This window comes from Mycteria americana, unplaced genomic scaffold, assembly GCF_035582795.1.
Source record: "Mycteria americana isolate JAX WOST 10 ecotype Jacksonville Zoo and Gardens unplaced genomic scaffold, USCA_MyAme_1.0 Scaffold_44, whole genome shotgun sequence".
Taxonomy (NCBI): domain Eukaryota; kingdom Metazoa; phylum Chordata; class Aves; order Ciconiiformes; family Ciconiidae; genus Mycteria; species Mycteria americana.
The window spans coordinates 681,602-708,214 of record NW_027445631.1 but is presented as its reverse complement, the minus strand read 5'-3'; the positions used below and the strand labels follow the sequence as shown (position 1 = coordinate 708,214).

At 42.6% G+C, this 26,613-nt stretch overlaps 1 protein-coding gene across 3 annotated transcripts; it reads right to left on the bottom strand.

The window, feature by feature from the left end:
- On the bottom strand, positions 1-24,061 carry LOC142403825 (alpha/beta hydrolase domain-containing protein 17B-like). Of its 3 annotated transcripts, none has more exons than XM_075490127.1 (5): positions 23,774-24,061; positions 17,787-17,878; positions 16,694-17,168; positions 2,776-2,955; positions 1-1,866 (listed from the first exon to the last, which is right to left on the bottom strand). In XM_075490127.1, exons 3-5 carry the CDS (start codon positions 17,158-17,160, stop codon positions 1,647-1,649), a joined length of 867 nt encoding a protein of 288 aa, XP_075346242.1. In that variant the 5' UTR covers positions 17,161-17,168; positions 17,787-17,878; positions 23,774-24,061; the 3' UTR covers positions 1-1,646. The 3 variants fall into 3 exon arrangements, with proteins under 3 accessions (XP_075346242.1, XP_075346243.1, XP_075346241.1); XM_075490128.1 differs by having other exon boundaries at positions 17,787-17,874; XM_075490126.1 differs by lacking the exon at positions 17,787-17,878.
- Between the last annotated feature and the right edge of the window lie 2,552 nt (positions 24,062-26,613).

The following is a 26,613-nucleotide window of genomic DNA, read 5'->3' as shown; positions in this document are numbered from 1 at the left end:
ATAACAAACCAGGAAGCACAAGATAAGAAGTCACTGATTATTTCAATGAAAGATAATCTTGAATTCATTACAGAAGAATGTTTATAATGCAACTCTGCAACAGAAAACCTGTATATTGAACAGCTGACTGCAGAAAGAAGTACGAGTTGAGACATGGGGATAGGAGGGTAATCAGAGCAATAGATGCCAATATAGAAATCTGCCAATAACTAATAACAGTTCGTTACTGCATTAGCTTTTTGATTTCCTAGAGTAAGTGAGGAGTTGCTTATTATTTTGATTTACAATTAACAGTTGCTATTTCTTTTCAGAAAAAAAGAAAGAACACCAAGTGTGTGGAATTTTGTTTACTGTTAATCAACAGATCTGAACCAAAGTCTTCACAATACTTGATAAAACATTTAATTATACAATACTCTCAAACAATCACAAAAATAAGCAGAACAATTAAGCTGCATAAGGCCTTAAAATTACAAGCACATTGTGCACTGTTGGAATATTACTTTGTTTACAAATTAGGCTACTTATAATTAAGTTTATCTTTCATAGTTTTATTCAAGCAAAATGCATTCAAGGGAAAGGCATCTTACAAAGTTTATTTTACTATGAGTTAATAGAAAAATGTCAACATTATCTTCTTGTCCCCTCCCCGCACTGTCCTGGAGTGACTGGTGAAATTTCCATGCAGTACTCAAAAAACAAGCTCTTACACTAAATGGCCAAAAGTAACCCTGAACAGACATCTGCCAACTTGCAAATTGTTTATTGCAAAGTTGGATAAACTTCTAGGTTCTTTCTATTGAAATACTGCATCTCTACAATGCTTAAAAAACTATGTTGCCCACAAAGTTTTTCTAAGTTCTAAAAGGCTTACTGATTTCAAAGAAGTACTTAGTGGCCTTAGTAGCAATCATGTAAATGATCTTTATGTTATACAAATGATAACTTGTGATATTATTTTGGCAAGACCAGAATCACTGAGAAGATGATTGAGTTAATTTGACCCTTATCTTTCAGGTTAAAAAAACCCAACCAAACCCCAAAACAACTAATACAAAACTAAGCACAAAAGACATGAAAAATATGGAAAAAGAAATCTATTTTGAGCCCCTCCCTCTATAACAGAGCATAGGTCATTTCCAGTGACTGTCTATTCCCATTATATATACGAGTATTTGCTCAAATTTAATGGCTATTGCACTTTTACAGGAAAACTGTTTAAAAGTCTGGTTTTTTACTTTACACCTGTGCAACAGAGTAAGTCACAGTACATTTTGAGATATTTAAAAAAATATTTATAAATTTGTTTTTGATATGCTAAAGCATTTGGCAACACTTTTACAGCATTTCATTTTATATAATTAATATTTCATACAGTATTCCTTGTGATTTTTTTTGTACATCTAAAAAGAAAAAAACCCTCAAAGTAATATGAACTGCCAAACTTTACTGCATGATCATGTCATTCCAGTTTATAATACTGGCATTAAAACCTTCATTAATTATGTTGATAAATCATTACCTGTACATTTAATGAAGGCAACCAACATTATTTCAAAACACAACCTGCAGATTTTATGTTATGTATTTATCAAGGTGTGCAATTCTGCAGTGAAATGAAAAAGCATGTAAATATACAAAGAAAATTACAAGTTCACCAGTTCCTGTGACACAAACTGTTTTAATCTTTCAAGGTACTGTCCATAGAGTTCCACATCATTATGGCCTGCTCCTTCTACCCACAGTGGTTCTACAGGTCTCTGGCAACGCTCAAATAATGCTAGGCCATGTGAAAAGTCAATTACTTCATCTTCAGTCCCATGGATGATTAACACAGGAGATGTTATTTTAGAGATTTTGTCAATGCTGTAAGAAAAAGATTATATCCATGAACACAGTCAGCTTTATGAAACCTTCTTGAAGGACCAGAGAGTCTTAATTTAATTTTTTGTAATGGTTAAAAGTACAATGCGTAATTAAAAGTACAATGTGTAATTAAATTTTAAAATTATTTAAATGATTAGAAATTTAGATATTATCAACACCCTGGAAGCCATTAGAGTAGCACATGCAAAACTACACAGAAAGGAAAAACACTAGTGGAAACTACTAGGATTGCATAACAGAGCAATCAATCTTAAAATGGTATTCGTTACCACGTTCGCTTTAAAAATCAAAGTCATTGGACTGATAAAAATACTGCTTCAGAGTTTTTCCTCAATAGAAAAAGAGCCTGTCAGAACTGGAAGAATTTTGGCTCTTAACTTTTGATCCTCTATGGGATACTCCTTGAAGATAGATATTTAAAATGCAAGCAATTCTTCTAGCAAAGTGTACCAGTTTGTAATGGCCAACTAATGGCATAGTTCTGAAATACATGACAGGACTCTATTTACTTCAATTAAGGTCTATTTATTTTTTCCAGTCTTTGCTACTTATAGAAATACATGCAAAAGACTATTTATAGTCACCCAGAGTAACAATTCACTGCAAGAGAACTACTTGTTAGTATTTGGGGGTTACGTATAGGGAAACTAACCACTTTTACACAGATACCCACTGAAATGATTCATGATATGAAAAACCTAAAAGATTTACAAATTTTTGTAAACTCCCTCAAATGTTTCTCATTTTTTTCATTCACTCTGATTATTCTCCAATTATTGTTTTTAAACTGTCTAAAGAAAATTCAGAGTATTTGCCATATTACTTGTTTGCTATTCTACAACTTCTGTAATAGAAAAAAATGCATGCACAAAAAATCCCACAACTCACTTTGGGAATGCATCAAAGCAGTAGGTCTTCTTCGTATCAGGAAAAGCTACTCGCATGCCTGAGGTCAGTGGAGAATGAAGAATTACAGCAGCACTTTCATACCTAGCAGCAAGATCCACAGATGGTACTGTTCCTATACTTTGGCCATATATAATAACATTTTCAGGGCGGATTCCATACCTAGAAAATTAAAAACGTTAACAGAAATGTCATTTAAAATGAAACAGATCGGTTTCTACACAACTAGACAAAAAAGCCCCTCTGTAGATAAAAATTTCCTGAAGAGGATAAACTATGAAACAGGAGCTGGTAGAACAAGCAAATATGTTTTATAACATTTCTGACTTAAAATAAAAGGAAAATTATTTACTTTGTATTTGCAGTACTTTTTTTGCCTTATTCCCTGAATGATACTGAAATATGGGTTTATTTTTTAAAATATGGATTTGTGAATGCAGTTACAATTTGTACACTAGTTGTATACCTTTACTGATAACACTAGCGGACCTGCAACAGAAAACTGTTACCTTACTATCTTACTTACTATCTCTACGGTTATCAAGTGGAAAGTACTCAAACGTGCAAAAATTTGGTCAGCTTTATTATTCTGATATTTGGTAAAAGCTAAAAGCTGGTAACCCTGCTCAGCAATTTATGGGGACCTAAATGATCCCTATACGGACAGTAACCAGAATATTATGGATTCTGTGTAATAGCTGTGATGCTTTTTTTTATCACAGTTGCTTTGACACATAGGCAGGAAGAGGAATATCTAACCTAACCCACAATTGAGACAGCCCAGTAAGCGCTAGAAAATTAAAGTCAAAGCCCCTCATACTTAGATGAAACCACTCTCACTTTTTCTGTAATTAACTCAGGTAGACATGTGAGTTGTGAAACATGAAATTGACACCTATACAAGTCAGATCTAATATATTTTTCTGCACTGGTGTGGACACAAAGAAGATCTGATTCCCAAGTAACACAGCAGTACTGAAAAAGCCTGTAAGCAGATAGTTATGCTGACAAATACAGTATTCACAGCAGAAACAAACTACTGATAAATCAATCTATATTAGCAAAATCCTCGTAGACGCACTTCTACAGTCAGTACCTGTAGCATCTTTTTTTTTATTTATTTGGTAATGGGAGTACCTAAAATATGAAGGAGTACATAGCAGGATAAGTTTACTGTCTACCAAATGGCTATATTCCTAGAAGGACAGACAACAAACTGTTTTAAGCTTACAGGAAGGCTGCAACCTCTCTTACAATAGATGCATGCATCCTTTCTGGAAAAGCCAGGACAGCAGAATCAGATGAGAATACCCACATCCACAGAGGAGTTTTCAAATTGGTCCCTTTTGCACAGCTCCAGTAAAGCCAGGGAAACAGAGGTTAAAAAAACACTATTCAATATTTTATAACTATGGCTAAATAACTGTATAACACCTGGACAGTATAAGATTTTGTAGAATTTTACAAAACAGTAAAAATATTAGTAAAGTCTAAAGGCCTTGAAATCCAGAACATTAGAAGAAAAGGATGTTTCACATGTATAAAAATACTGAAACATACCAAACAAGCAAAACCAAAAATCCACAAGTACTTTTCAATAAGCTAGAAAACACACCTCAGTATGTTACATCAGTGTGTAATAAAGTCAATTAAAAAAAAACTACAAAGATTTCAAGAACAACAAAATTACATTTAAATATTACTAAAATATAAAAAACATTACCAGAGCTCATTAGACACCTCCAAAAGCATTCTAAGTAGAGGCTAAAACAGTGTTCACAGCTAACAAAGTAAAATAAATGAATATATATATATAAAATAGAGGTCTGCTAGAGTGAAACAAAACCTATAGAAGTATCAACACAGTTATATTCATAGAGTCCATCTATACCATGGCTATTTTCAATTACTATCAGTGTTTCCTATAAAGAGTTTCTAGGATTATAACCAAATTAAGACTTCTTAAACACTAAGGCTCAATCATCAATCTACAGCTACAGGCAAAACTCCCACCTCACAACAGTTCTCAGCATAAAAAACCAATTAAAACATGTCATTCTGATTAATAATGATTTTCTCAAAATTTCAACACACAAAAATACAGTAAATTAATGCTTTGAAGCTTAAAAAAAATCATAGAATCACAGAATGGTTGAGGTTGGAAGGAGACCTCTGGAGATCATCTGGTCCAACTCCCCTGCTCAAGCAGGGCCACCTAGAGCCAGTTGCCCAGGACCATGTCCAGATGACTTTTGAATATCTCCAAGGAGGGAGACTCTACCACCTCCCTGGGCAAGCTGTACTGAAAGGGTTAAATCCCTGACAGTCCCTGACTAAGACATAGACTTGCATTTTTATCCTTGTTCTCTTTTGTTCTCTTCCCCTGCAAAGATAGTTTTGGTTACCTGCTGAGCAGAGTTGATGGTGGAACATCTCCTGTGACTTCTTACCTGATAGGACTAAGCAGGCCTTGAGCAAGCTCATTAGGCTTCCTAATTAAATCACTGATAACAGGAACTCAGGACGATTGTGCCAAAGATAAGCACCAAAGAACTAGCTTAAATCGACCCCCTTGTAACATTCCAAGGCCGAAGGACTGATGAGCTAACTCAATGACTATATATGGACAAAGGAAGCCCAAAGTTCAACTAGTGGACAACGTGAGGAAGACTATGGAAGACCACCGGGAGGGTGAAAAGACCCTAACCCTAATTTTACTGCGCATGCTTGGACTATGTAAATGAATTTCGGGAACTCATCACCATAAAACTGCCCTTTTCAAGAAATCTGATGAATATGTATGATTTTTCTGTATATGAACTGATGTGTTGTGCTAACCTGGCGGAGCACTTGTGGCGGAGCGATCCCCAGTGCTGCCCAGCGCTGCAATAAAGAATACCTGCTTAATAGTCATCCCGACTATTGAGTTCTGATTTCGGCTTTTCACGGCAACAGTGCCAGCGTTCAGTCACCCTCACAGAAAAAAAGCGTTTCCTGATGTTCAGGCAAAACCTCCTGTGTTTCAGATTGTGCCCACTGCCTCTCGTCCTGTCACTGGGCACCACTGAAAAGAGCCTGGCACTGTCTTCTTTACACCCTCCCTTCAGATATTTATATACATTAATAAGATCCCCACTGAGCCTTCTCTTCTCCAGGCTGAACAGTCCCAGCTCTCTCAGCCTTTCCTCATAGGAGGGATGCTCCAGACCCTTCATCATCTTTGTGGCCCTTCGTTGGACTCTCTCCAGTATGTCCATGTCTCTCTTGTACTGGGGAGCCCAGAACTGAACACAGCACTCCAGGTGTGGCCTCACCAGTGCTGAGTAGAAGGGAAGGATCACCTTCCTCGACCTGCTGGCAATACACCTCCTAATGCAGCCCAAGATACTGTTAGCCACCTTTACCACAAGGTGCACATTGCTGGCTCATGTTCAACCTGGTGTCCACCAGGACCCCCAGGTCCTTTTCTGCAAAGCTGCTTTCCAGCTGGGTGGCCTGCAGCATATACTGGTGCATGGGGTTGTTCCTCCCCAGGTACAGGACCCTGCACTCCCCCTTGTTGAACTCCATGAGTTTCCTGTCAGCCCATTTCTGCAGTCTGTCGAGGTCCCTCTGGATGGCAGCGCAACCCTCTGGCCTATCAGCCACTGCTCCCAGTTTTGTGTCATCTGCCAACTTGCTGAGGGTACACTCTGCCCCATCATCCAGATGATTAATGAAGATGTTGAACAGGATTAGACCCAGTACAGACTGCTGGGGTACACCGCTAGTTACTGGCCTCCAACTAGACTCTGTGGCACTGATCACCACCCTCTGGGCCTGGCCATTTTGCTCATCCAGCCCATACTTCAACAGCTTCTCTATGAGGATCTTAGGAGAGACAGTGTCGAAAGCCTTCCTGAAGGCTAGGTAGACAATATCCGCTGCTCTCCCCTCATCTGCCAAGCCATTCATTTCATCATAGAAGGTTATCAAGTTGGTCAAGCATGACTTCCCCTTGGTGAAGCCATGCTGACTACTCCTGATGACTTCCTTGTCCTCCATGTGCCTCGAAATGGTTCCCAGGATTAACTGCTCCATCACATTCCCAGGGATCAAGGTGAGGCTGACCGCCCTGTAGTTCCCTGGGTCCTCCTTCTTGCCCTTCTTGAAGATGGGGGTGACATTTCCTTTCCTCCTATCCTCAGGCACCTCTCCCAATCGCCATGATAGTTCAAAGTTTATTAAAAGCAGCTTCGCAATGACATCTGCCAGCTCCCTCATCACTTATGCATGCATCCCATCAGGGCTCATGCACTTATGTATGTACAATTTGCTTAAGTATTCCCTAATCGGGTCCTCTTCCACCAAGGGTATGTCTTCCTCGCTCCAACCTTTCCCACTGGGCCTGGGATTCCTGAAGGCCAGTTTTACCTGTAAAGACTGAGGCAAAGAAGGCATTCAGTACCTCAGTCTTTTCCATGTCCTGTATAACCAGGTCTCCTGTCTCATTCAGTGGCGGGCCCACATGTTCCCTAGTCTTCCTTTTGTCACCTATGTACTTATAGAAGCCCTTCTTGTTGCCTTTGACATCCCTTCTCAGATTCAACTCCATGTGGGCTTTGGCTTTCCTAACTGCTTCTCTGCAGGCTCAGGCAGTGTCTCTGTATTCCTTCCAGGTTACCTGTCCCTGCTTCCACCCTTTGTATGCTTCCTTTTTGTGTTTGAGTTTGGCTAGGAGCTCCTTGCTTATCCATGCAGGCCTCCTGGCATTTTTGCTTGACTTCCTGCTCATGGGACAGACCGCTCTTGACCTTGGAGGAGGCGATCCTCAAATATTAACCAGCTTTCTTGGGCCCCTCTTCCCTCCAGGGCTTTATCCCATGGGACTCTTCCAAGCAGATCCCTGAAGAGGCCAAAGTCTGCTCTCCTGAAGTCTGGGGTTGTGAGCTTGCTTTTTGCCCTGCTCCCCCCCCCTCAGAATCCCAAATTCCACCATCTCATGGTCACTGCAGCCAAGGCTGCCTTCAACCTTCACATCCCCAACGAGCCCCTCCTTGTTGGTGAGTCCAGCAAAGCACCTCTCCTTGTTGGCCCTTTATACTGGATTTGGCTGGGATAGAGTTAAATGTCTTCACAGTAGCTGGTATGGGGCTATGTTTTCGATTTGTGCTGAAAACAGTGTTGATAACACAGGAATGTTTTAGTTATTACTGAACAGTGCTTACGCAGCCTTTTCTGTTTCTCACACTGCTCCACCAGCAAATAGGCTGGGGGTGCACAAGAAGCTGGGAGTTGACACAGCAAGGACAGCTGACCCCAACTGACCAAAGGGATATTCCAGACCATATCATGTCGTGCTCAGCAATAAATGCTGGGGGAAAGAAGGAGGAAGGGGGGATGTCTGGAGTTATGGCATCTGTCTTCCCAAGTAACCATTACGTGTGATGGAGCCCTGCTTTCCTGGAGATGGCTGAACACCTGCCTGCCCAGGGGAAGGAGTGAATGAATTCCTTGCTTTGCTTTGCTTGCATGCGCGGCTTTTGCTTTCCCTATGAAACTGTCTTTATCTCAACCCACGAGTGTTCTCACTTTTACTCTTCTGATTCTCTCCCCCATCCCACTGTGGGGGAAGTGAGCAAGCAGCTGTGTAGTGCTTAGCTGCCTACCGGGGTTAAACCACAACAGTCATTTTGGCGCCCAACATGGGTCTTGAAGGGTTTGAGATAACAACAGATTTCATTGGAACGTGCTAGACTGAATTTATAGCTGTTATAGCTGTTTAGGTATTAATTAGCAAGCTCTTGTATTTGCTATGGGGCTTCCTCACCTTACTGTATATGAGTCTAGTGCTCGTTAGTGGCTGCTTTTTGTCGTACTGCTGCTGTTGCTGTACTGTGGCTGATGTTTGTTGTAATGCTTATCATCTTACTCTGCTGTGCCTGGGAACATTTTGATAACAGCAATGGTGATGCGCCTGGGCTGGCAGATGGCCAGGGCATCGCTGCTGTTTCTGTGCTGCTGCACTGGACAGGCTGGAACTCCAGTGTGAACTCGAGTCAAAGGGACTGTGACCTGTGGATGAGTCCATGTGGGAGCAGGTACACCTCAAAGCGTCTGTGGCCATGGCTGCAGCAGGTATACCCCCAAAGGACTGTGGCCCATGAATAAGTCCACACTGGAGCAGGTACACCCCTAAGGGGCTGTGGTACATTAGATAAGTCCACATGTATGGGGGAGTGAGCAATCAGTTGTGTGGTGCTTAGCTGGATACCAGGGTTAATCCACAGCACTCCTCTATGACTTGGGTCAGGAAGTTGTCATTGATGAACTCCAGGAACCTCCTGGATTGCTTATGCCCTGCTGTGTTGTCCCTCCAGCAGATATCAAGGTGGTTAAAGTCCCCCAGGAGGACCAGGACCTGTGAAGGTGAGGCTGCTCCTAGCTGTCTGTAGAAGGATGGATCCACTTGTTCTTCCTGATCAGACAGCCTATAGCAGACACCCACTACAATGTCACCCATATGGGTCTGCTCTTTATTCCTTACTCATAAGCTCTCAGGTTGCTCATCATCCATCCCTAGACAGAGCTCCATACATTCCAGCTGTTCTCTCACATAAAGGGCAACACCACCTCCTTGTCTTCCCAGCCCATCTTTCCTAAAGAGCCTGTATCCTTCTGTCGTGGTTTAGCCCCAGCCAGGAACTAAGCACCATGCAGCCGCTCCCTGGTGGGATGGGGGAGAGAATCAGAAGAGTAAAAGTGAGAAAACTCATGGGTTGAGATAAAGACAGTTTAATAGGAACAGCAAAAGCCACGCACGCAAGCAAAGCAAAGCAAGGAATTCATTCACTCCTTCCCCTGGGCAGGCAGGTGTTCAGCCATCTCCAGGAAAGCAGGGCTCCATCACATGTAACGGTGACTTGGGAAGACAAACGCCATCACTCCGAATGTCCCCCCTTCCTTCTTCTTCCCCAGCTCTATATGCTGAGCATGACGCCATATGGTATGGAATAGCCCTTTGGTCAGTTTGGATCAGCTATCCTGGCTGTGTCCCCTCCCAGCTTTCTTGTGCACCTGGCAGAGCAGGGGAAGCTGAAAAGTCCTTGACTAGTGGAGCAACAACTAAAACATCTCTGTATTATCAACACTGTTTTCAGCACAAATCCAAAGCATAGCCCCATACCAGCCACTATAAAGAAAATTAACTCTATCTCAGCTGAAACCAGGACACCTTCCATTGCAGCACTCTAGTCATACGAACCATCCCGCCATGTCTTTGTGATCTCAGCAAGATTGTAGTCTTGGTAACTGCACACAGAGCTCTAATTCCTTGTGTTTATTCCCCATGCTGCATGCATTAGCATATAAGCATTTCAGAGAGGCACCACACATGCTGATTTCCCAGAATGGGGGGGTGTGTGGGTGTGTCCCCATAATGGTGCCTCATAGGCACTTCCTTGCTTACATGCAAATGCTGGAGATGATCCCACTTAAGTCCTATTTTGTTGATTATGTATTCCCTTTCATTCACATCACCTCCAGCTCTTTACTTGCCACTCCTGTCCATCACTCCTACATAGGGCTGCCGGTAACTCTCTGCCTCCCCCACATTTCCTAGTTTAAAGCCTTTCTTACCAGGTCAGCCAACTTGCTGGCAAAGAATTAAGAAGCATCAAATCAAAATGTATTGGGTCTGGCTGGGATGGAATTAACTTTCCCCATAGCAGCCCTCATAGCCTCGTGCTTTGTATTTGTAACTAGAACAGTGTCAATAACACACCAATGATTTGGCTTACTGCTGAGCAGTGCTCACTGTAGTGGGTTGACCCTGGCTGGACACCAGGTACCCACACCAAGCTGCTCTATCAGTCCCCCTCCTCAGCTAGACAGGGGGAGAAAAACACAACAAAAGGCACATGGGTCAAGATAAGGGCAGGGAGAGATCACTCACCAATTACCATCACAGGCAAAACAGACTCAACTTGGGGAAATTAATTTAATTTATTACCAATCAAATCAGAGCAGGAAAATGAGAAATAAAACCAAATCTTAAAACACCTTTCCCCCACCCCTCCCTTCTTCCCAGGCTCACCTTCACTCCCAATTTTCTCTACCTCCTCCCACCAAGCAGCACAAGGGGATGAGGAATGGGGGTTGCAGTCAGTTCATCACACATTGTCTCTACCACTCCTTCCTCCTCACATTCGTGTGGCCTTTGCTTTCCTTCATTAAACTGTCTTTATCTCAACCCATGAGTTTTATCATCTTATTTTCTCCCCCTGTCCCCCTGAGGAGGGGGAGTGAGAGAACAGCTTGGTGGGCACCTGGCAGCCAGTCCGTTCTAGCACACAACATGGGGCATAAGGAATTTGAGATAAGAATATTAATTGAGAGGGGTAACAGGCAAAACATGGGCTGAACCTTGCTAGAGAGCAGGGGGGGGGTGTGTGTACATTGTCCACCTTTGTCAGTGTTATGATGATGTTATTTTTATTTTAGTATGGGGTATTCTTGTTGATGCAAGTGAAGACTGTGTGATTAATGTATATCATTGTTAAGGCAGTGGTAGCACCTCTGTAATAACATATTTAAGAAAGGGTAAAAACACTGTGCAACAGCAGCTGTGAGAGAGAGGAGTGAGAATGTGAGAAACAACTCTGCAGACACCAAGGTCAGGGAAGGGGGGGGGCGGGGGGGAAGGAGGTGTTCCAGGCACCAGCACACACATTCCCATGAAGACCATGGTGAGGCAGGCTGTCCCCCTGCAGCCCATGGAGCCCACAGTGGAACAGATATCCACCTGCAGCCCATGGAGGACCCCATGCCAGAGCAGGTGGATGTACCCTGAAGGAAGCTGCAGCCTGTGGAGAGTCCATACTGGAGCAGGCTCCTGGCAGGACCTGTGGTGGAGAGGAGCCTATGCAGGAGTGGGTTTTCTGTCAGGAACTGTGGCCCTATGGGGTACCTACACTGGAACAGTCCATTCCTGAAGTACTGCACCCTGTGGAAAGGGCCCACGCTGGAGCAGTTTGTGAAGAACTGCAGCCTGTGGGAAGGACCCACATTGGAGAAGTTGGTGGAGGACTGTCTCCCATGGAAGGGACCCCACAATGGAGCAGAGGAAGAACATGAGGAGGAATGAGTGGCAGATATGAAGCATTATGAACTGACCCCAACCCCCATCCCCCTGCACTGCTTGGGGGGAAGAGTTAGAAGTTTTGGGAGTGAAGTTAAGCCCAGGAAGAAGGGAGGGGCAGGGGAAGGTGTTTTTAGGTTTGGTCTTATTTCTCGTTATCCTACTCTGTTGAATTAGCAATAAATTAATTTCCCCAACTTGAGTCTATTTTGCCCGTGACTAATTGGCAAGTGATCTCCCCTGTCCTTATCTTGACCCATGAGCTCTTTTTGTTGTATTTTCTCCCTCTGTCCTGTTGATGGAGAGGGAGTGATAGAACAGCTTAGTGAGCACCTAGCAGCCAGCCATGGTCAACCCACCACACAAGAGGAAAAAAGTGATATCAGTATTGGTCACTTAAAAAGGGCCTTAGAATTACAAGACATGCTGAAGAAAGGAAAAGTGACAGTTAAGGAGCTATACTCTAAGTTGAAGTTCAGATGAAAAGAGCTCAAAAGATACGCTGCAAAACTTGTTGATATCTTCGAAAACTCATTATATTGATCATAACGATGCAAATGCAAACACTACTATCCACTCAAGTAGTGTTAGGTAACTTGTGCCAGGATAGACAGACCTCCTTTTTTTGGGTGTTTTGTTGTTTTTTGTTTGTTTTTAAAGCTGTGATCACCTGACCAGACCTTCGAACAAAAAAATATCTGAAAGTAGTTGTGCACAGATGTATATCCTCAGAAAAAGCAATGCCAGGGACAAGTTACTCTGGACTGAATCTGGCATAAAATTTAGGCAGATGTTTTCTACAGTTTAAAGGATGCCCACAACATTTTTCTTTCTCACAGTGACTGAGATTTCAATTCCTTTCAACACCCAATTCATTTTTTATGTTTATGCACCTAAGGACTACCTTCATCAAAAACATGTTGAACTTTAAGAACAGTATTTATGTAGAACTAAATGTACCTGTATTGACACAAGTTTACTAGCATCTACACAGAGCATCTAAGAGCTCACAAACTTCTGACCTATCAGCACACTAAAGATGCAGGTTAATGTTCCTGTTAAGCCAATATACTGTCAAGGAGAACAAAACCACTTTCCTATTTGCATCTTCCACTACCTGTTCCCCTTCACTGGGGCTTGCCAACTACCTTCATAAACTGAACAACTCTCTTTGGGGAGTAGGGTAGCAACTAGTTTTCTGTTCCTTTGTCCTGGCCATCTTCAGGATCAGACAAGAAAGGACATGCCACTGGTAGGGTGAAGGAAGTAGCAAGCCAATATACCATTTTAACTGTACCATCAGACCACTCCCTAGTATCAGCACCCAAGCTAAGACAGTGCCACTGATAAAGCTAGTATTAGATATATATACACTATTACATATTTATAAAGAAGTTTTGACACAACAACAAATGCAGGCAATAGATGTACTTGAGGTGAAATCGTTCCTGGATGGGAAAGGGAAAAGCAAATATACAAAGCATGTATTTAGAGTGTCGTCCCCATCCCCCCCCCCAAAGGCTCTTCAGAAAAGGGCATGTTCCAATGGAATGTATTAAGAGCATATTCAGGTGTTATATTATTCTGATCAATAATCTTATTTGATTGGGGAAGATATACTATGGGTTGTTGAAATACAGAGGGGAGAATTCAACTTGCAATCACATTTCCTTTAATGTTTTCAATCAGACATTATTCAGGGGGGAATACGATAATTACTAATTAGTTCATATAACAGAGCCTGTAAACTGATGTAAACAAGCAGTTAAGCTTCATCATCTAACTTTGCTTCTGTTTTGCTGATACATATAAACAATTGATTGTTTTCCACATTGACCAAAAACATAACATTGTTTGCAGCCAATGTTACTGGGTCTTTCATCAAGTAGCTATCTTCCAGATAACCTGTCAACTACAGACCACAGTCACCAATGCACCTGTTGTAGCTCTTTGTTTACAGAACAGATGTCTAGATTATAGTAGAAAGTTGGGATGTAACAAGAGAAATGCCAAAACTAGCCTAACTACACAGAACAAGTGTTTTAGAATAATAGCTGAGGCTGAATACCTGCCCCCTCTGGTTGTATGAGGTTTAATATACGATTAAAATATATGCTGCTTTAAAAAGGAAGCATCAAGCCCTTGTTATAATGTAATAGAAGTTCAAGACAATGTGTGTACTTAAAACCCAGAAAAGGGAGAATCCCCTCCAAAGTAACAGAGAAATGGTTAAAATTACACGGAACAAGTTCAAAATTCACTGTGACAACCAGACCCCAAGATTTGCACAACCTCTACACGTGCCCCTACGCTAAGTCACATCCCTGATAATATATTATTAAAACAACATACTCAAGTTGTGATGATCCAACCATAATAAGCTGTACAATATTAAAATTCAGTTTTTCACAGCTTTTCCATTGCTAAATATGCAATATGATGGTAATTTTGTGAATGCCTATTCTTATGGTCATACAGTATTTTCAAAAATAATCTTTTTGTAGTTTAGGCATTTGTAGAACAAGAATTTTGTTTTTAAATGGAATAAGCAATGGTGACAAAAAATGCTCTCAAATTTAAGAAGCAGGTGTTCAGTGCTGTATGTATTTGGCACTTGGGCTTCTTACATTTATTGGAGAATGCCTCTACGGCCTTTTAACTTACCATTTAATCTCTCTAAAACCAGAGGCTGTAGCTGCTAGTCTGAATTCCAAAACAAAGGTGACCAGTACACTACAACAAAATTTTGGCAGTCTTGCCAGGGTCCCCTTTCTACTACCCCTCCCTACAAAAAGTAGGCAATAGATGCATCTGAAGAACAGATTTGCATTTTTCTCTCACCCACATCAAACCAGTGGCTCAGTTACTGGGCAATCAATTATTATAAGTTTTTCTTCTCTTCTGAGATTTCCAACTGAGGAGATCCCAAATGGTGATAAGTAAGGATTATCTTCTAATCATTCAAGTAAGACTGAAAGGGAATGAAATTTATTAGTGTATATTTCAATTTCTCTAGTACATCAGCACTATATAATAATTCTGCTAAATATTGACAATGACTTCAGTATAAAACATCACCAACCAGCTTTGATATGAATCCATTAATCTAATCCTAAAATACAGTATTTCTATTTAAACTGCCAGTACAGATCAAGTACAACCATTTGGAAAGCATGCTGGAAAATTGTACTAGGTCTGGCTGAGACAGAGTTAACTTTCTTCATAGCAGCTTATATGGTGCTGTGTTTTAGACTTGGGACTAAAGCAGTGCTGATAAAACACCAATGTTTTAGCTATAGCTGAACAGTGCTCATGCAATGTCAAGGCCTTCTCAGTTTCTCACTCTACTGCCGCCCCCCCCAGTGAATAGATTGGGGGGTGAGCAAGAGGTTGAGAGGGGACAAAACCAGGGCAGCTGACCCAAATTGACCAAAAGGATAGCCCACGGCATATGACATCACACTCAGCAATAAAACTGGAGGTTAGTCTTTCCAAGGTAACTGTTGCTTGGAGACTGGCTGGGCATCAGTCTGCCTGTGGGAGGTGGTGATTGCCTTTGCATCACTTGCATTCCCCCTCCCTTCATTTGTGGTGGTGAATGGAGTTTACTCCAGTTGGCGGCCGGTCACAAGCAGTGTTCCCCAGGGCTCTGTGTTGGGGCCAGTGCTGTTTAATATCTTTATCAATGATCTGGACGAAGGGATCGAGTGTACTGTCAGTAAGTTTGCAGACGACACCAAGTTGTGCGGGAGTGTTGATCTGCTGGAGGGTAGGCAGGCTCTGCAGAGGGACCTGGACAGGCTGGATCGATGGGCTGAGGTCAATTGTATGAGGTTTAACAAGGCCAAGTGCAAGGTCCTGCACTTGGGCCACAGCAACCCCATGCAACGCTACAGGCTTGGGGAAGAGTGGCTGGAAAGCTGCCTGGCAGAGAAGGACCTGGGGGTGTTGGTTGACAGCCACCTGAATATGAGCCAGCAGTGTGCCCAGGTGGCCAAGAAAGCCAATGGCATCCTGGCTTGTATCAAAAATAGCGTGGCCAGCAGGACTAGGGAAGTGATTGTGCCCCTGTACTCAGCACTGGTGAGGCTGCACCTCGAATACTGTGTTCAGTTTTGGGCCCCCCACTACAAGAGGGATATTGAGGTACTGGAGCGTGTGCAGAGAAGGGCAACGAAGCTGGTGAAGGGTCTGGAGCAGAAGTCTTATGAGGAGCGGCTGAGGGAGCTGGGACTGTTTAGCCTGGAGAAAAGGAGGCTGAGGGGAGACCTTATCACTCTCTTCAACTACCTGAAAGGAGGTTGTAGAGCGGTGGGGGTCGGTCTCTTCTCCCAGGTAACAAGTGATAGGACAAGAGGAAATGGCCTCAAGTTGCGCCAGGGGAGGTTTAGACTGGATATTAGGAAATTTTTCTTCACCGAGAGGGTTATCAAGCATTGGAACAGGCTGCCCAGGGAAGTGGTTGAGTCGCCATCCCTGGAGATATTTAAAGGACGTTTGGATGAGGTGCTTAGAGACATGGTGTAGTGGTGGTTTTGGCAGTGTTAGGTTTATGGTTGGACTCGATGATCTTAAAGGTCTTTTCCAACCTATATGATTCTGTGATTCACTTATTAAAGTTTTATCTCGACCCATGAGTTTTTCCTTACTTTTGCTCTTCCAATTCTCCCCCCCATCCTGCTGGGGGAGGGAGTGAGCAAGCAGCTCATCACACTGGTGGGTGCTTAGCTGCTGGCCAGGGTCAGCCTACCACAAAAATAAAAATGGCCACAGATGTCTTACCTTGTTCTAAGAGCCACCCAAGCAGCGTCAATGTCAGCATACAGATTCTTCTCTGTTGGCTTCCCAGAACTTGCACCATATCCAGAATAATCATATGAGAATATGTTGCAATTAATCCGTGAACCCAGTCCTATATAAAAGCTGCTCATCTGACCTAGGTCAACAGCATTTCCATGCGAGAAGAGCAAAGTATACTTGGCATTAAGTGAGCAACGCGCAAACATACAGGCAATCCTGTTACCTTTACTTGTTCTAGTCATGAAACACTCGATGGCATCTTTTTCTCTAGAAGAATACTGCCAGTCTGCTCGCTCTGAGAGATGTAGAGTCCAGCAACTACCACTCTCATCACAAATCAGTGTGTACGTAGGATTGGGAGGTAAGAATGCCAGTTTGGAAGCAATTTTCCCTGGGCATGGTGGACAACAGAACAGGCAACACAGTTCACTAAAGGAAAGATTATTCATCTTCTAGTCTGAAAACAGGAAGAGAGAATGGTATCAGTTTCTAGTTACAATCCCATATTAAAAAAGCCTCATGAAAAATAAAAACTTCATCTCTCCAGTAAATAAGCAATTTCCATGGAAACATTTAACAAAACATTTAAATATATAAGCAAATTTCTATATAATAATTTGATATTATTAACTGCTTTAAAATGAGCATGCTATAAAAACTAATAACAACTACAGCCCTGCCAGATGTTAAAGCTAAAAAAACCCAAGCCACACCACAAACCAAAAGAAAAATATTTTTACTCAGAACAATAACAAGCATGAGTTTTGGAGTTTCTTTTGAGGAAATAAAGTCCCTCCCCTTAAGGCAATAACAGAATTGTTCACCTCCTTGACAAATATACATGTCAAAGTACAATTAGAATATGTTATAGTGTTTGCAGGGTAATAAGGCAATGAAGAGCTCTGCAGGAAAAAAAAAAAAGAATCACTACAATGTTTCCCAACTATAGAGAAAGTATGGCAAGTACAAGTTATGAGCCCCTGCAAGCACTATCAGCAATAGGAAAGGTGCATGAAGGTCAAGACTTTCAAGAAGCAAAATTAGATGCTTTACTGGCCTACAGAGCACTATATACCTTCAGTGCACTGAAATCCAGACGTAAACTCTTCCCACACTGGCTGACATCAATGTTTTCCAGCTCTCTAGAAATTAACCAAGGTTTCCTGTCTTGCAAGTAGGAATTGGGATTATGTTGATATTATCCATTTTAATAAGACAAGACTATTTTTACGCTATGCTTTAACAGAAACATCCCAAACCCAAATGCTCTAATGCAGATATTCTGCAAATCAATATAAGCCACACTATTGGTTAATAGAGGGAAGAAGAAACAAAACAATAACGGCACATACACCTGAAGCAAGCTAGGTAAAGATACAGCTGCCTTGACAAACAGGTACTTTGTCCTCTTAAGTTACAACAGAGGTGGGTGCAAGGAGATATGCTTTGTCAACAATATTCCCCCGCCCCCAGAGAGGAGGGGTGATGAAATCTGCCAAGAGCCATGCTGGCCACACCAGTGCAGCTAAAATAAGCATTTACACTACTTTCATGATGCTAAGGTGTGTCAACTTAAACAGCTTTTCCACCCCAAATCTATCCACAGGTCTCAAGTTCAGTTCTTACCAGGTCATGCAAATAGAAACACTCTTATAGTTTCATGCACCACCTTCAATACTAGATTCAAGTTTACAGTCAGGAACAAAACAAGCTAACTTCTGATGTCCATAGTCCCATGATATTTTAGAAATACCCATGTAATCCAACAAAAACAAAAATCTTACTTCTAACTATATGTGGTGGGTTAACCTGGAGTACCTCCTCCCTCTCCTTCACTGATCTTGGTATCTGCAGGATTGTTTTTATCACATTTTTTCCCCTCGCTCTTCTCTTTCAACTGCTGCACAGTGGGTTTTTTTACCCTTCTTAAATACATTATCACAGAGGCACCACCAGCTTTGCTGATCAGCTTTGGCCAGCAGTGGGTCTGTTTTGGAGGTGTCTGGAACTGGCTCTGTCCAGCCTGGGGGCAGCCCCTTACCTCTTCTCACAGAGGCCACCCCTGCAGCCTCCCTGCTATCAAAACTTTCTCACATAAATCCAATACACTATAACACTTGACAATATTGAGAACTGATCTCAAAGTCAATCCTCTAACTTGTATAGAAGCATAATTTTCATGCCTACATGCATTTCCAATTTTTTTGAAAAGCTCTATTGGGCACCGCTGCAGGAACTGTTGAATACAAATCACAGAACAGTTAACCTTACTTTAGATGTACAAGTAGTCTCTTTCCTATGGTAGGGTATGGACATATACTGCATAAAATGTCACATTCATAAAGTATACTTGTAGAACAGTAAACACAAGCAACACAAGACAGCATGATAAACATGAGTATTTTTAGAACACTACTGCTCTTTGTAGTTCAGAGTATTTTTGCTGAGACTGCTACAGCCAAGTGCTTTCATCCAAGGCCTCTAGCTTTCTTCAAAATAGAGGGAAGCCACAGATTCTTAGATATGGGTAGCCAACAATACCAATTTAGAGAAGGCAGAAAAAGGGTACTAGTCACCTCCCATAAAAAGAGTAAATTATCTCTTGAATGACAGATCCCGAGTAAAAATTACTATATTTCTGCTAGCTAAAGAAACAACAGCCTTCACATTAGTTGTCGCTCAAATTCATAATGGCTCATCTTTTCCCTGTCAGGTGGGATTATCTGACATTAAACTTGACCTTAATTTGCAGTGGAAGAGGTCTATTGAAGACGACCAGGGATCCACAAAAGGCTTAGACTGTCTTATGCACAAGAAAAGCTACACCTCAAAAAGTGAGGTACAAACAGCCTGTTATGCCCAGGAACAGCAGGCTGCCTTCCATGCCAGCAATAGAACAATAGCTACAGAATTTCTTAGTTCTTTCTGACAAGTGGATTGAGAAGCAAATAAAAGAGTTTTCACTATAACTACCAACAACCCTGCAAATATGATTTCACCAAAAAAAATTTTAAATTTGTCATAATAGTTTCAGAAGACTGGAATCTGGCCTATGGAATTCACATACAGAGTAGTACTGCAGTGAACATTTCAAGCAACACTAGCTATTCACTAAAATCAGCTGTGGTGGGTACAGTGCCCCAAGACAGCTTAAACGTGCTAAAAATGGGGTTTTGCCACATATGGCAAGTAACTTCCTATACTGATGAATATAGCTAAAATATTATTTCTCTCCTATACCAGACTATAATGCAGATTTAACGTAACATCCATTTAATCCAATAGAAACTATCTCTATTAAATCTAGAGATTCTGCTCCCAGAGGTGTTCTCCATCTAAATCACAGCTAGCAACAGCTCCTTTCTTTAAAGCAAGTATTTCCTATCTTCTTCACCTGATTGACCCAAAACAAGAAAACAAACAGTAGATCCCTAGCATCACTAACTGAACAAATCTGACAAAACACCTACTGAACTCCCTCAGAAGGATACCTTCAAGTAAATACAATGTTTTCATTATACTGGAAATGGTTTATATTCATATGAATGGGTTCTTAACCTCCAGAACTGGAATGAAACTAGGATGTGAGAGTCCCCAGGGTGTATAGAATAATTATGATAGCAGTGTTTAAGTGTTCAACTGAATCACCATTTCAATCCAGTAGTTCTCCACAAGATATCATAATTTAGCTTCAATTAAAACAGACCTTATCATAAGGTATAAGGTATACAGATCAGATTCTTCAGTGAAGGGATTAAACAATGTTAAAACAAACAAGGTATTTCTTAACATTAGGAAAACATGATTTCCCAACGATTCATCTACCCAAAAATTATTAAGATACAAAAAGGAAAAAAACCACACAGTCAGAAGGGCCACACACTCTCATTTTGAGATCAGTCTTAAAAAGACCAATAATTTCATTAAGTATAAAACATAGTTTATGGAACATGAACAAAGCATCATAAATGAACTTGTTTTAAAAGTCACACTAATAACAAACAGGCTTGATGAATGCTTTACCTGAATTCTTACTAAAACTTGGAGGAAAAGAACACCCACCACAAATTACCTCAAGGAGACAGTTCCACAGGTACAGATGAATAGTTTTAACTCACCTAGTCAAAACGTATGTTAGAGAAAGACTTCCATTATCATCTAAAACCTTTTCAGCATTTACAAAGCAAATCCCTGCCCTCATTACAGTAACATCTTCAGATACAGAGATCAACACATCCCAAAAACATATCTATTTCACTACTTCTGTTTGTTAATTTGGTACTAACCGAGAACCCAGTTCTGTTCTGCAAATACAGTTCTGGAAATTGGTAAAGTTACTAACAGCAAAAATAAAAAAGTATACTAAGAAATGTATATAACCTTTAAAAATGATACAAAACTTTGCACACATTTTACATATATATATATAAATAAATAAAATTCTGTTGAAGAAACTTAAATGCATAAAACTTACTATTGTACCAAGACAGGCAAAGAAACAAAACAGACCCAAGCGGCATTACCCAGCCTTTGTGAGTGCTGTGGTTTAATCCCAGCTGGCAGCTAAGCACGACACAGCCACTCATTTCCCCCACAGTGGGATGGGAGATAGAATTGGAAGAGTAAAAGTAAGAAAACTCATGGGTTGAGATAAAGACAGCTTAATAGGGAAAACAAAAGCTGTGTGCATAAGTAAAGCAAAATAGAGAATTCATTCACTCCTTCCCATGGGCAGGCAGGTGATCAGCCATCTCCAGGAAAGCAGGGCTCCATCAAGCATAACGGTTACTTGGGAAGACAAATGCCATCACTCCGAATGTCCCCCCTTCCTCCTCCTTCCCTGTAGCATTTATTGCTGAGCATGACATCATATGGTGTGGGATATCCCTTTGGTCAGTTGGGGTCAGCTGTCCCGGCTGCGTCCCCTCCCAGCTTCTTGGGCACCCCCAGCCTACTTGCTGGTGGGGTGGGGTGAGAAGCAGAAAAGGCCTTGACTCTGTGTAAGCACTGCTCAGCAGTAACCAAAACACCCCTGTGTTATCAACACTGTTTTCAGCACAAATCCAAAACATAGCCCCATACCAGCTACTGTGAAGAAAATTAACTACTATGAAGAAAATTAAGATATTCATGTTGTTGAGGGTTTTTTTTAACAATTATTTTTCATTATATACAGCTGAAGTAAGAAACCGTAACAGTTTCTCCTCACCCTTTCATTGAGCACAATTCAATGAAGGCTTGAGTTCACTACTGAAACACTAGTACTCATTTCAACATCTGCATTATATTATTATGGAACAGAAAGGTATGAACATTTCCCAACTAGTTTAACTGTTAAAGAAACAAAATGCGTAGAGCAAACAAAAATTTAAAAAGTGTCCAACCAAATATTATATAAAAGGATTCAACTAAGAATTTAAAAAGAACACACAGTAGACCTGGAAAAGAACACAGATGAAGTCTATTTAATAACAAAAAACACATACCCAGAAATACTGTGAAGTAACTCTAACCTTTCAAGTATGTCTCAGAGCAAAACAACCCACAAAGACCGAGTAGCCTGATGTAACCAAAATTTCATTTTGGAATCATCAGATTTTAAAAGAAAAAAAAAATAGTTTTACTAGTCTCACAAATTCTAACAATATTAGAAAACCTAACTTGTTTTTACAGTAATACAGAAACATTCTTAATTGTACCACCAACTCTCTTGCTGATTACTTTGTATATTTCAAAACAGACCTAATGGCACACTTGAAAGTAGAAGGGGAACACAGAAAATAGATTGCAAAGATCTAGCCATTCCTTCTCACAAAAAAAAAAAAAACCCCAACCACCAAACCCCCCAAAAACCTACCTCCCCCAAAAAAAAGCCTCCCCAAAACCAAAGAAAAATACCTCATAAAATCCCAGATAGACAAGTGTGGGATTATGTTAGATTACATAATGTTTTGTATGTTCCAGGAAAAACACTGCACTACAGAACTGCCCTGCACAATCTGCACATTGACAGACACTTAAGCCCCTTATTGTATTTCACGGGCATCAGCCTAGTGCTTCACTGCACCAGTCAGTGTCTCAGTAATGAAAAGCTATGCTTTTAAAACTAGTCTTTGTTCAAGCAGTTTTATTTTAGCTTCTGCAGTCATGCTTCTATAGTCACCTTTTGGCCAAATACTTTAAAACTATGCATTCTAATGCAATTTTAAGGCACACACCACTCCCACCATCAATAGCCAAAATTGAAGAAATAAATTAAGTCAGGCTGGACAAACTGAAAGGAGCTCTCCAAGTGTCTGTATTTAATACGGACCTCATGGAAGTCAGCAACGCTCACACAGAATCACTATTTAAATCTGGTAAAAGACAGAATTTAACAAGCATTTAAGTCAGCGTGCCAGTTTCCTAAACAAAGACGTCTACAGCCAGACCATGGAAATGGAAGCCCCAGGACAGACTGCACACAGCACCCCAGGCCCTCTAAAGTACCTCAGTGGACAACACCCCGACTTCCTAGGCGCAAAGAGTCCCTCATCACTTTCCGTGGTGCGAGAAGCGGCGAGCTGCTCCCCCCACAGGGTGCAGGGCACAAGCCCCCGAGGGTCTGCAGCCAGGACATCGGCGGAGATCACCGCAACCCACCTACCCTGCCCACACGCTCCAGGGTCAGAGAGCTGAACCGCCGCCTCCCTCACCGAGGCTCAGCGCCTACCCCAGCCTTTCCTCCCGGACCTGCTCAACAGTTATCGGGGGTGGGTATCTCCCCTCACCCGCCCTGTGATGGAGAAGGTGCGAGGAGAGGGCACATAAAAAAGGTGAGGAAAGAAATACACGGTCAGAGCTGCCAAGAAGCCAACTTGCCTCCACAACTTAAAAGCGGATCTACGAACCGCAACCAGCGGCGTTGCCGCTCCCACAACCTCCACCGTGCTAAGGCCCCGCTGAAAGAGCCTCGCTCTAAGCAACTACCTCCAGCAGGTGGCTGGGGGGGAGGGTTGAAGGGAAAGGGGGGCTCACCGGCGCGCACACACCACGAGAGCGGTAGGTTAGAAGAATCCGTACCTACACCTGACACTCGTTCGATAGCGCACGGCCACCTCCGTCTCCCTCGCTGGACAACAGGCAGCGCGCGCACGGCCCCACACTTTCCCCAACAGCCGCTGCTTGAACACCAGACCGACGGAGGAATCGGTTGTGCTGAGTAATGGCACAACCCCAACCAACACCTGCAGTTCCCTAGCCACACTCTTTAGAAGAGAAAACAAGACCTAAGGAGAGCTACACTAGCCTCACCAGGATACATCTAATCACGTAAATGCCTCAACAGCTAAGAGAATAATGAAAGAGGAAGAGACCTGCAGGAACTAATAACCAGCTGCAGCACGCCAATAAGAACGCAGCCCGCAGCTCAGCTCTGGCCACTGAAGCTCTGCCTGAGCGGGGGTAGGCGGGGTCAGCCAGAAGGCAGCAAATCGATGTGCGCGAAGGGATTATACAGACGCTGGCTCTAGCCAATGGGTAGGTTGGTTTGGGCTCTTCTTCTGGCAGCCAAGGGGGAAAGTGGTGGAGTTAGGGTAGGCTTGAAGGTGGAGCAGTAGTGCTGGTTATGTGGAAGAGACCACATCAGAGCAGGTATTTATACTGTAGCCTGTGGGGAACCCCCTGCTGGGGTAGTTGGATGTTTCTTGAAGGAGCTGCAGCTAGTAGAGAACTTATGCTGGAGCAGATTGTCCCTGAAGGGCTACAGCTTGTGGAGAGGACCTATGCTGGAGCAGAGGAAAAGTGTGCTATATGGTGTGGGATATCCCTTTAGTCAGTTGGGGTCAGCTGTCCCTGCTGTGTCCCCTCCCAACTTCTTGGGCACCCCCAACCTACTTGCTGGGGGGGGGGGGGGGGTGGGCAGTGTGAGAAGCAGAAAAGGCCTTGACTCTGTGTAAGCACTGCTCAGCAATAACTAAAACATCCGTGTTATCAACACTGTTTTCAGCACAAATCCAAAACACAGCACCATACCAGCTACTGTGAAGAAAATTAACTCTATCCCAGCCAAAACCAGTACAGCAAGCTGCACCTGCCAGGAGCCCTGTCTGCGCTCATGTCCCTGGTGTGGGAGCTATCTGTCCTGCCTGGCTACTGCCCTCCTGCTGGCCTTCCTCCACCTTGGCTGCAGAGCTGCTATGCTCAGCTGCTTGAGGACCAACCTAGGAAAGCTCCTCTCCATGGGGTGAGCTTCTGCCCAGGGTGCTCCTGGCTGCTGGGTAGGCCTTCCACAGGAAGACTGTGCCCCCCACCCAAGGCCAACAGCAGTGGTTCAGAGGGGCGCCCACTGGCAGTGTGGAGCTGCCATGTTACTCACTGCTGGGGAACAGCTCTATTTTCCTCTTAGAGTCTTCCTTCAGCCCACAGGAGGGAAACCAAGGAGAGGGAGAAGATGACACACAGAGGAGTCACCGCTGCTCTTCGCTCCTCCTTCTCCCACTGCCGTGTGCTCTCAAGGTGGGCACTGCTTCAGGATCTGCCAGCTGCTGCGGAGCCTCACACCAAAGTTACTACCCACCAGCCCAATGCTACCCCTCTGTGGTAGTGGAAGCAGGGGGAGTGAGGCAGGTTCCACCTGCATAGCCCTGCAAAGCAGCTTTGCCAGTGGACAGAGCCTTGATCAACCATTTTCTGCTGGGCTTATGCTCCTGCCTCCCTGTCACCCCACCCCTCACAGCCACGGCCACTGCTTCAACACAGACCCACCTCACACAGGCCTGCCTCCCACTCTGGAGAGGCCTGGGCCACCACTCACGCCTCCTTGCAAAGGTCCCCTCTGCTTGTCTGGGTGACTTGAAATGTGTCAGCCTAATGCTGATCCCTGCAGCAGCAGCCGCCATACAGCCACCCTGACATTGCACAGCTGGAATTACCTGTATTGCAGCCATGGCCCTGGCAAGACGCCACTGCTGCTTTGCAGACCTACCTGTGTCTCTGAGGGTGCACCAGCTGGCCCCATGTGGGTCTGGCATTGATGGAAACGCATACAATGCCTCTCACTGTGGTGTTCCACTCTGCAATTTTCGTGTAATTTTTTTATCCTACTTATTTCCTTCTCACCCCCTATACTTTCTGAAATCATGTAATTGATACTTTTTTTTTTTAACACAGGAAATTTTTAACTACTGATTGTGGGAAAACAAGAAAATCTGACTTGATTGTTCCCTAACAGTTTAGAAAACATTTTAATGGCCCTATGTTTATTTAAAAAAAAAATAATTAACCCTATATTATTTTCTGTCCTTTAGGGGAGGGAGGGGAAAGCTAGAGGCAAACCAGAACTTAGGCACTAATCCTAGGCCTGAAGCTATTCTTCTTGCTATTCCATGAAACTAAAAAAAAAGCTTTTTGTAACTAAAAATGATGTAGTTACACTGACAATCCTGCAGCATGAACTAGCCCATAATTAAGTTTAACACTGAGTGCTTGGAGTTTAATACTAGCCCTAATCTTAGGTACAGAGTTATAAGATTTTTAATGACCATTTACTCACCAAGGTATTATTACAGCTCAAAAATGACATTCCTTAAAATAAGACATTACTATAGCCCATCCTAGAAACAAAGAATTATGTTATCAGATTATTATATCAGGAAAGAATTTATTTTTTTCCTCACTCCCTTCCTTCTCCCCTTCCTTCCTTTTCTTCTTTCCTCCCTACTTCCTTCCTTCCTTCCCTTCTTCTCTCCCCCTGCTTCCTTCCCTCCCTCCTTCCCTCATTCCTTCAATACTTCCCTCTCTCCCTCCTTCCCTTGTTCCTTCAATACTTCCCTCCCTCCTGCCTCCTTCCCTCCCTCCTTCAATACTTCCCTCTCTCCCTCCTTCCCTTGTTCCTTCAATACTTCCCTCCCTCCTGCCTCCCT

Excerpts from the sequence above, each read along its gene's own strand:
- LOC142403825 (XM_075490127.1), bottom strand. The coding sequence starts at position 17,160 with ATGAATAATCTTTCCTTTAGTGAACTGTGTTGCCTGTTCTGTTGTCCA. Across the intron at positions 2,956-16,693 it reads TGGGTGGCTCTTAGAACAAG|GTATGGAATCCGCCCTGAAA; the intron begins GTAAGACATCTG and ends TTAATTTTCTAG. Across the intron at positions 1,867-2,775 it reads TGCTTTGATGCATTCCCAAA|CATTGACAAAATCTCTAAAA; the intron begins GTGAGTTGTGGG and ends TTTTTCTTACAG.